Consider the following 11,714-nt stretch of genomic DNA (forward strand, 5'->3'; position numbering starts at 1 on the left):
CCAATTTTCTTCTACCATCCCTAGTAAACATCCATTCTTCTGCTACTGCTTCTTCTCAGAATTCACCTGCTATCCCTGCAATACCAGTTCTCATAATAATGGCTCAAGTTCCTCCCAGAAATTTTGTGAGTTGGAATAGGGGTAGTTCCCTCATTCATCCCATTCCATCTATAGTATGGGGCCCAATTACTACCTCTATGCTGAAAGTTGTCCCTAAATTCACCGGAGAAGATTCTAAGATGCTGGGGGAACACCTACAAGATGTGGCTGATGTTTGCACAATCCATAATGTTACTGAGAAAAATGTAGCTCTAAGATTGCTTGAAACTTCATTCAAAGGCAGAGATTTAGATTGGTATAGATCTCTCACTCCTAATTCTATAACTGATTGGGATCAACTTGGCAATCACTTCTTTGAGAGGTTTTTGGACAAGGCAGATAGATCATCTCTCATGCAAGAACTGATTACTATCAAAAAGACTCCTCATGAAGCAGTGACAAACTTCAATATGAGGTTTCAAAGAACCTGGTAGAGGATACCTTTGTGCACTCATTTTCCTACGGACATAGTGTTTATCTTTTATTTGAAAGCTTTCAATTTGGATATATCCATGATGATCCAATCTCTCGGAGGTAGCACTCTCCCAGATGCATATAAATTGTCGGTCTGAGCAGAGAACAATATAAATGATGCTAGAAAGCTTGCACCGCAACCGCTCATGCCGGTCTTCCTTGAAATATACCATCAAGTTCCTGAGCCTACCACATCTAGCACTTCCACATCCCAATCCATGTATGTATACCCTGGTTCCCAACAAGCCAATACGTCCTCTTCTTAGGCTTTGGTTGTGGAAGTCAATGATATGAAAAATTTACTAAGTTATTTTTTGAATGAGATCATTAACTTGAAAAGATCCCAAATCCCCTATGCTAGACCTCCCTTCTAGCAAAATTTCCAAAGGAATAGACCCCCATATCAGCAAAACCAATATGCAAATAACTGAACTTCTTCAAGTTAGGCAAATAGCCAAATAGTTCCAGTGTCCAATCCGCTGTAAACTGTATATCCCAGTACCAATAAAGAATTGATTGTAGGAAAAAATAATCTAGCAGATGAAACCGATTCTTGGTGTTTCCCATGTAACAATGCCCACACCCCAAGAAACTGTCCAAGAGGTAATTTGCAGCAAAAAATTGTAGATCAGCAAAGTCAAGGTGCTACCTCAGATGATTCAATTTATGCTTCCCTTGGCATGGACAATGCAGCCCTCATCGCTTAGATGCAAGGTATGTCGATGGAGCAAGAAACAAAGATAGCTCCAGATCATGCTTTATTCTCTGGGATGGAAGATGAGGATGTCGTACTCACAAATGATGCATTTGCATCAAGCTCGGGAGCTCCCTAGGTGCAGTCAGACTACAACCTTCGGTCAAAAATATGGTTCACGGGAGAGCATGTAGGTGCACAAGAGAGGTATAGCTCAGAAAAGGCAACTGAACAACCTCCAATTGCTACCATAAATTAGAGGAAGAATTTTATCTTCTATAAGCCTCCTAGACAACCTGCAGTTGATATCGCAATTTTGTTAAGTGTGATAGTGATTGTTGCCAAACCAAGAGGTGTGTCTGTAGAATGTTGTGAAGGAAGATAGGAGCAACAAAGGATCTAATTCAACAAGGAAGTGTTATTTCTAGATCATAAAAGAGCCTGTTGTTCTCTAACCATTACAACAGTAAAATCCCTTAACCGGGTAAGCTTTAACAAGCTTGTTGTTGAAATCCTCTAACTAGGTGATCAATTAGCTTGGATTTAAAATCCTCCACTGAGGTTACCTTTAATAGGGTCTTTGTAGTCAATCCCTTAACTGGATTTGTTCCTAATATAAATTATTGTATAAGATTCTAACAAGGTTTGGCTCCTAACAGGGCTAACTTTGGAAGATTTCAAAATACTTGTGGGTCTTCATCCCCATCGTGGTTTTTCCCATTTTGGTTTCCACGTGAAAAATCATTGTGTCAATTAGTGAATGATTTTGTGGATGTGTTTTTGATATGGTTGATATGAATGACTGGTAAATCCCCTTAGATATATTTAAATGACTCGAAATGATCTTAAACATGTTATTACTAGTATTAGTGAAGTGGTTTAAGGTTTTGGTTGAAGGGTATTTAAGTTTCAAATTTGTTATATTATATCATTGATGTATTTGGTCAACAGGTAAGGTTTGACAGTGCTGCAACAGTTTTGTTAAAGTATCTATGGGTTAGTTTTGTGAGTTGATTCTAAGTTGGAAATGAGTTTGGTAAAAGTTTAGTTAATTTTCTATCTACTGATTCACCCCCGCTCTCAATAATTGACAAAATCTTTATAGTATCATCATATTATTAGATCATATATGCTTTGTCATCTCCAATTCTAACCAGACCGCCATCAATTTTTTGCAAAGATAGAAACTTCTCTTTATCTCTAGTCATATGATGTGAACAACCACTATCAATTACCCATTCATCCTTGTCTTTAATTTTAGCAGCAAGTGCCTTCTCTTTAGGTACATTCTCTTCCAGAGTCGGAACATCTTCCTTGATAGCCAAGAACACGCACTCCATTACCGAAACCACTAGTAGAGTCTTCTTCTGGTCATCATTAGAATCAGTAACACCTTACTCATCCGCAATGTAGCATGATTTGTGTCTATTTTTCCTATACTTATACTTATTCTGATGTCTAGGGTTAGGCTTAAAATATCTTCTAACTCTTTCTTCAAATCTTGAATTCTTTTTCAGGACATCTAGATGCAAAATGACCAATCTTATTACATGCAAAAAAATTTAAAGGTGCTTTTCCTTCATAGTTACTTCCTACTTGCCCTTTAGGTACTCTTCTAGCAAATAGTGCTTCAACTTGCTCAAACTCATCATCTTCTGTCTTCATATCATCCAACTCCTTTGCATATAAAGCGTTCCAATCTTGCTTACCAGTTGATGATGCAGATGCATGAAAAGAAGGTTTAGACTTCACAGCTCTAGAAGGTCCAAATTATTCAAGTTCAAAAGCAGATAATTTCCCAGCCAAGGTATCTCTGTTGACAGAAGTATTAACCTGTGTTCTCAATTCATTAATTGCGGTAGCCTTCATCTTGTAAACCGGTGTTAGGGCTCTCGGAATTTTAGAAACAATTTCATCCTCACTCAGAGTTTCACCACAACATTGAATTCCCATAACAATCTCATTTACCCTTTCCATGAATTTAGTAATACTTTCATCTTCTTCCATCTTCAGGTTTTCATATCTCACCTGGTAACCATCATGTTTAGCAGTCTTCAATGTAGGATCACCTTCATTAAGAGTCTCCAACTTATCCGATATATCCTTTGTAGATGATTTGTTTGTTAATCCCATTATTTGTTGATCAAAAAGTGCACACAAGAGGACTTCTCTTGCTCTACAATCATTCTTAAGCTCCTTATCTAGGTTTTCCAAAGGAGGATTTCCATATACGAGATTATAAGGTGTAACACCATTCTGTGACATATTCGAAATCTCCTTGCCAAGACATCTTAGATGAGTCTCCAACTGAATTTTTCATACTGTGTAATTTGTTCCATAAGGCCTAGGAATATCTCTTCAAAAGATAGCTCTAGATAAATTGGATGAACTTGAACTATTAGTCACCATAGGATCTTCCTCAAGAGGTTAAGATTTTTGTAGAGAGGACCAAAGCTCTGATACCAATTGTTAGACAGTTCAAATAACTGGAAGACAACTGAGAGGGGGGTGAATCAATTGTCATAGATTACTTGAAAAATTAATACCAGAATGCTTAAACCAAATACCGAAATATAAATTAAACCAATTAAGCATAAACAATAATCAAAGAATAAATACCATCCACATGACACCAAGATTTATATGTGGAAAACCCGATAAAGGGAAAAACCATGGTGGGAAGCCTACCCACAGTTAAATAATACTTCTGCAATAAGTATGTGAAATACAATTCAGGGGCCTACACTTCCAGAAAGGCCAACAATCTAGAGCACACTTCTCATCAAAAAAGGAGTCTCACTGACTACATAGAAATCTAGACTACAATCTGGAAGAATGAATGAACTGCAAAGATAGCATCTCCTATGCCTAAGTATAGTTCTGGTTAAGCTCAATACCAGAGGACTAAATCCTCTTACATAAACCCAACTCGGTCTCCAATGATCAACCAAATCCTCTGTCTGAATGATATTTCATTATTCATACATTACATATCCATCTCTCATTCCTATATCCTTGATCTTCTACAATGAAATCTTACATCATATATATACAAACCCTCGACCATAAACAATTAGGTCAGCCACTAGACAATAAACGAATTACATAAATACAAAAAAATGTCGGCCTTAGACCAAACAAATAATATCCAACTCATAAGACATCCTGAAAACACATCGAGAGGTCCAATCCATACGTTACATTAAGTCAGTCCATAACCTAGATCAATCGAGACCCAATATAGGTCCACACACTAAAGTAATAATCCGAATCTGCCAAGTCTCGAACCTGATCACCATCAGCATCCTGAATCCATACCAAAAGCTACACCAACATGACTAATGTATACCATCAAAGATCTTCATCAAAAGGTCTATTAGTGAAACCCTCGCTAGAACCTCAAATCAAGCTTCCAAGAAAACATAATAGCATCCGATAACATCAATGCAACACATAATCAATTCCTCCAAATGGCCAACACAAATATCATAATGTTACTAAATTTACTCTATTTTTACATAGTAATAATCCTATAATAGCTTCATCTTAAAGTGTATTATATTATTTTAGTATACAAATTTATACATTGTGGTAATTTTGAGTGTACCCTTGTATTGATAGTCAAAGTGTTTTATCGATGCACATATATGTTATGGCATATTTCTTGTTTTAAAGGTCATCTATGTCTCTTCTTTCTATTTGTTGGAAATATTTACATTTTTTACAAATACTCTCCTTAATAAATTGTTGTAGGAAGAATTTTCATTTGTTAAGTGCTTCCTTTTTGAGTTTTTTGATTCAATTTACAATGTTTAGGATTTAACGATAAAGACTTTATGGCTAGGGCATAAGGTTTATATTCAAAGGTTTTCAATTGAGGGCCAAGGGTTCAAGTTTTATTATTTATCTTTTAAGGTTTGTAGGGTCAAGGCCCATTGTTGAATATTTTAGGGTTTAGCATTCAATGTTCAAGGTTAAATATTTATAGTTTAAGGTTTAGGACCTATTTTTAAGTTTAGGTTTAAGATTTATCGTTTCTCATTTAGGTTCAGGTTTACTATTTATGCCTATCTCTAATATATATAGCTTCCCATTTAACATTTAGTATGATAGTGTTTCGTATTTAGGATTCAATAGTCAAGGTTTAAAGCTCAATGCCAGTGGTTTATCGTTTACAGTTCAATATTTATCTTTACATTCAAGGTTGAGCTTACAGTTGCAAAATGTTCAATATGGCTTAGGGTTTATCCTATTCTTGAAAGTGGATATATGAGTATTAGTGAAAGTACAATAGCATTTTGTATCATTAATTGTATCCCTCCTTCCTCCTCTCTCCCTCAATGTGGCCATATTATCTTGCACTTAAATAGACATTTGTGTGATTATAATTTCTATGTACTTACATTTAAAGGAGTTTACTTATTTTTATTTATTATCATAAAAAAAAGAACAAATATAGCATTCACATTTAATGAGAATGCTACGGACACTTCCATTGGAGCATTTAAATAAACCTAAATCCCCACAATCATCTCAAAAGCATTTGCATCACTTAAGCTTGTTGACTTCAATCATTGGTGCAAACAGGAGGATAGTCTTTTTCTAAGGGTTGACCTTAGAGAATTTATCTCATAGTGATCAAGCAATCCTCTAAAGGCATTTCTAAATACCTAGAATCTAGGTAGCAAAAGAAAAGATTAACAAACTTAATGAATTATAAAGTATAAGTGTACATCCAGTAGGACTAGATCCAATCTCTATAAGTTAGATTCATAGACAAAAGTAATTCACATTTGTAGACTTGACTTAGGATTGAACACATGCCTTTTATAGAATCCAGGATGATATATAATACAGAGATCCTACTCCTTGTCTTAAAATATCAAAATTTCACTCTCTATAATAGATTGATGCATCGTCTCCCTATTTGAATTTAAATAGCTTGTCATTTGTAAATATTTTCCTAACTTAAGATTTAATATTTTAATATCTTATTCCACTCTATTATGAAAATTAATCCATATATTCATCACTAACATTAATTAATTGATCTAAATTACACTTCTACTAAAAAATATATTTCACAATAATATTTATCAAATGATCATAAAAATATAATATCTATGACACATCATGATGGTTTGCACTATTTCGAAACTATATACAAATATAAACCGATTATAAATAGAATCATTATTTATATAATATTTTTTTTTTCCATAATTTTTAAGTATATTATAATCAACCTATGAAACCCAAAGATGGTGATATTAAAAATAAAAAAATAAACAAAACCAAATCATCACAAGTAAGAAATAATGAAGACGAGCTAAAACGTGAGAGATTGTATAGATTTCCCACCTCATACGTATCTTATAATAAAACATTTTTTCTTTTCTTTAATATATTCAATCTTGTGTTTATTAGTCTAAACATATATGGAGAGTCCAATCGATTGAAATGCAATAACTCATTTCAATAATCTAAACACATTTTTATTATTGTATGCTTGCAAACAAACGAAACGTGAAAAACCCTTCAATCTCCCTCCCACAGACAACTTAATATTTCCTATTATAAAGTTAGTGGATGGCCCAATTCAATATGTTTGCTGTATATACACTATAATTTAGTACATTGTAAAAAATTACATTCATTTCAAAAATCAGTAATTACAATTTATAAAGGATTTTTTAAAGTATAATTTAATCTATTTTAATATATATAAATATAATTAATGATAGTTAGTGACGGATACTTAAAAGGTATGTTATATTTATATTTGGAAAGCAAACATTTAGAAGAACTTATATTTAAATATAATTGTATGATAGAAGATTGTATGGATAGTGGAAATTTTGTTATTGGATGGGAATATATTTGAAAAATAATGTTTTTCAAATGAATAAATTTTATGTTAGATTTGTGTATTTTTTGACCTCAAATTTGTGATCATGAATTAGTCTTTTGAGTCCAAGTTTGTAATCATGAACTAGTCTTTGATATTCAAATTTGCCCCTATGCACAATGGAATTTTGCTTTTTAGTTTGTATAACTTGCCTATTTAAAATACATCAAAAAACATTGTTCTTTTGTAATGATAAAAGTTCTTTTAGATCAAACCTTAGAAACACATATAAAAATTAAAATGTAATAGGCAAGGTCACTATAATAATATATGCAACTCTTTACTTCTTTAAAAGCACAAAAATGAAATGTATTGCTATTAAATACTCTTTGAATAGTATAAGATGAGAAGAGAACATGTGTACTCCAATGTTTTAGAATGAAGTCATTGGATACCTCTAATTACTAGCACATAGCATCAAATTACATCAAATATGTGTTTAGTTAATTTAGGGTGAGGAGATAAAGTAGGACATTAAACTAAATTTGAAGTGTGAATTTAAAAGAAAGGGGATATATTCATAATTGTGGGGTCAAATTTACAATTGAAAAATATTATAAGGTGAATAATTTAATATGATATATAAATGTGTTGCTAAATTGAATGTATAAATATGTAAGAATAATATAGTTATTAAGTATATAAGAATTTATGTGCATGAGAGATTAAATAATTTGAAAAATAAAATACTGTATATACAATATATTATGTATATGACTCTCACCATTATAAAAAGTATATGTTTATGAATAACAGCTACATAGAAGAAGGGAAAAATATATTTTAAAAACAAAGTCAATGTAAATGTGCTATTTGGACTGACCTAAACTCTAACATTGACATACGAACTTTCGTCTGTAAAGATGGTGTGAACGATGGAAGCGAGTTATACTCGTCTGATTGACTTCAATTGTTGACTATCATCACGCGTTCTTCTATTATTTTTTAGCCTTTCACTATTCCCCTGCACAACCATACAATCATTATATTCCCTCATAAAATGCCTCGAGTCACTTCACAATTTCATACATTCTCAGACGAATTCAGTTACAGTACATATTTTGATTGAGCATTATTTGGAGAGTCAGAGTGCCATGGCAGCCACTGGATTTTCTAACGATTTCCTATTAGAAGATGGGGAAATTTTTTCTGCGGAATTAAAAGTCTTTGACAATTTAGATAGAAGGGCTTTCTGTTTCCCAGACAACAACACCCAGTTTCCAGTTTTAGATTTCACTCAATCACCTCTTTCCTATCCTTGCCAAACATCATATTCCTCGCAACCCCTTTCTTCTCCTGAGAATATTGAGATCTCTTCTTACCATGCAGAGAAATCTGTAGGATATGAAGGCTGTGAGATTTTTGAGCATCATGAATTGGGAGAGTCACATAGTTCTAGTAACTTTAAGAGACTAAGAAGTGGCGATGAAGACGGGATATATGAGTTCCAGAGCAAACGGTAAGAACTATAGGCACTTTAGCATTAAGATTATGTTAAATAGCTGTATTGTAATTATTAGAAATTAATTCTACTGTATTTATTGATAGCCAATGTTTATTTGCAGCATGAAAAATGTTGACAAGAAATCAAGCCAGACGCAGAAAGTTATAATTCAAGTGAAAAGTGAAGAACTTTTGGACGACGGATACAAATGGCGAAAGTATGGAGAGAAATCCATGGAAAATTGCCGAATGCCAAGGTCGATTCTTTTATAATTTATATCTTTGTAACGTAGGATTTTTTACCCTCGGAGGGTTGATACAGAAATAATACTAAAGAAGAGTATGGATTTCAGGTGTTATTATAAATGCTCAGACAGGAAATGCAGTGTGAAGAAACGGGTGGAGCGAAAGCCTTTTGACGATGAAACACTGGTTGTAACTTACGAAGGAATTCACCACCATCCGTGCCCTAATCCTGTGTACTATGTTCATGTTGAGAGACGAGTTTACATAGCCATGCTTGATACAACGAATAACAACTGATTAATTCGTATTCTGAGGAATAGCTTTTGGAATGGGTGAGTTGTAGTTTTAAACGGGATTATGAAGTTGAAAAGTGTAAATTTGCCTGAACGGCTATATTGTAGACTGTGAAGCGAGAGTTCATATATTTGATATTAGAGTTGCTTCAAATAAAAATTGTGAATGTTTATGACTTCAACGATGACAGTTTAGGTAAGAAACACAAGCCTAAGGCCAGATTCAAGTAGCTTTATGGTTAATTTGAATCTAAGAAACAATGTATGATTGTAGTTTATCGCAGAGGGTGATGGTTAAAACGAGACATTGTTATCTGTGTTATATAACTTCTGCAAATTCGGAACGTGCGAAAAAATTTGTCATATTTTAGAGAAATATTAATGTCATTGACGAGAAGTCTTTCCCTTTCCTCCTTTTCGATCTCTGTGCATTCATGCTTCTGGGAATGCACCAATAAATGTGCAAATTTTTAACAAAAGGCTAGTCACTCCATTATTAAAGTGGATGTATAGATAACTGTATTTAACTATTTATTTTCCTTTCTTCATCCCTAACAACCATTTTTATGGATGACAAAAATGCGAAGGAAATAATATTTGTTATCTTGCCAATAGAGCTTGCTCACCTCTTCCTGCATCAGCAATTACAACATGTATTTCACCCATAAGTAACGCACCATTCCAATCCTCTAGATTTATAAAATCATACACTCTGCTAGAATGGCTTCTTCAATTGGCGTTTTGAACTCACCGGTGTTAATCCTCACTTGTCTAAGTTTCACCTTCAACACAAAACATTTTTTTAAAACATGTGAACTGAATTAGGAATAGCTTAAGAGTTGGTGAGTTGGAATTTTAAACTTCATTTAAAATAAATGTGACAAAAAATTAAATAGCTGTGCAAGTCCATCAGTTGTCCGGAAACAGCGGAAGTTGCAGTTCGAATCGCAGGCTTAATATATGCAGTCGGTGCTTTATTAAATCACTAAAAAACGAACTTCAACCTGAAAAACGATATGAAAAATTATCTGTTCTCTAGGTCATGCACTATTTATTCTAATAAATGATAATTTGCTGTCATCGTTCCTAGATAGATTCGTCGTGGACCACAATTTTTTTTTAACAGTTTTTCATAGATATATTTTAATAGTCAATGTTTAATTTTAATCAGATAAAATATAAATATTAAAAAATCAAAATTACTATAAATTATAATGGACGAATATTAACAGATGACAAGCTCTCCACCCAAATCCTTTTCAAACTAGAAATCTGATGCTTTCTACGTCAAATCCTAACGAGTGAAAGCTTTTTCTCTTTCTCACTGTTCAAATTTCGGCGTTGACGAGGGTTTGACAATGCTGTGATCTTGCCTGAGCCGCAGAAAACTCCAAACTTCGAATTAAATAACTTGGTTCTGCAGTTTTTTTAATGAAGATGTTCTGCTGTGATTTCCGTAGCAGAGAAAAGAAGGCACATGCAGAACATGGGACCCTTCTAAATATAACAATCAAAGAACAGCGATGCAGATAAAACGGTCGAAACAACCTACATTTAGGAAACGCAATTAAAAATTGTTAGAATCAGCTTTGGTTTCCTAAAAGACGAATAGTTAAGTCGAAAGCCTTAACCATGGTGCAGGGAAAAAGAGCACACCCAAAGGATAAACAATTAATTTTGGAGTGAAAGTGTGTTGAAATGATTGAGATGGATCACAAATTTCTTGGAAATCGGATCGATGTTGGCTTTACCTGCTCAACACGTTATGGAGAGTTGATATTGATAAGAGATCAAAGATAAATGATATTTGAATTTTTTAGGGTTTCAAATTTATAATTTGGTTTTGTTTTTTTTGTCATCTAACTATCTTATGAATTCATCCATTATTATCTATTTTTCTATACACAAATAAAATGTTCACTTGATATGTATCCCTGTGTGAGAGAGAGAATAATATAATGTTAAATAGTACATTTTTTTTTGCTTGTTATGTATATAAGAATGGAATGTTCTTGGTGATAGTTAAGCCCTCAAGTTGATTGGAAAACATTGAAAAAAATGATAAAGGAGAGAAATAGATATCAATTTGCTATGTTTTTAGGAAAATTAATGTTAATGTAATTTAAGTGTAGCCATAAAAAATTGACCATTACTCCATTACCTCATCATTTCATTCTCTTAACACCATCTTGTGTCACCTTGTGACATTTATCATATTTATAGATTAATTAAATAAATTTTATCCATTTAATTTATTTGTTCCATGTAGTCAAATTATTTAATAAAGATTATTTATTTATTTATTTAACTAATATATTCACTCACATCACCCTTATCTAATAATTCATTTAATAATTTCATTATTATTTAATTAATATTTGAGAGTCACGTGATTAACTAAAACCTTGTCTAGATTCATTGAAGCTAGACACTTGTTAAAAAGTTAAACTGATTTTGTATCCCATCCATCCATTTCATACTCCATCTCCAAATCTCAACCATTTAGATAGGAATATATAATAATGATGAACCCTAATCAAAATCCCAAATATAGCCC

At 33.0% G+C, this 11,714-nt stretch overlaps 1 protein-coding gene across 1 annotated transcript; it reads left to right on the top strand.

Annotated features, from left to right (window-relative positions):
- The first annotated feature begins 8,269 nt into the window (after positions 1 to 8,269).
- Positions 8,270 to 9,161, top strand: LOC131874132 (probable WRKY transcription factor 75). The gene is made up of 3 exons (XM_059217375.1): positions 8,270 to 8,634; positions 8,741 to 8,875; positions 8,972 to 9,161. Exons 1-3 carry the CDS (start codon positions 8,270 to 8,272, stop codon positions 9,159 to 9,161), a joined length of 690 nt encoding a protein of 229 aa, XP_059073358.1.
- Positions 9,162 to 11,714: the final 2,553 nt, after the last annotated feature.

The sequence above is a fragment of the Cryptomeria japonica genome, chromosome 3, assembly GCF_030272615.1.
Source record: "Cryptomeria japonica chromosome 3, Sugi_1.0, whole genome shotgun sequence".
Taxonomy (NCBI): domain Eukaryota; kingdom Viridiplantae; phylum Streptophyta; class Pinopsida; order Cupressales; family Cupressaceae; genus Cryptomeria; species Cryptomeria japonica.

Coding starts and splice junctions, on each gene's coding strand:
- LOC131874132 (XM_059217375.1), top strand. CDS start 8,270: ATGGCAGCCACTGGATTTTCTAACGATTTCCTATTAGAAGATGGGGAA. Junction 8,635..8,740: donor TATGAGTTCCAGAGCAAACG/GTAAGAACTATA, acceptor GTTTATTTGCAG/CATGAAAAATGTTGACAAGA. Junction 8,876..8,971: donor GAAAATTGCCGAATGCCAAG/GTCGATTCTTTT, acceptor TATGGATTTCAG/GTGTTATTATAAATGCTCAG.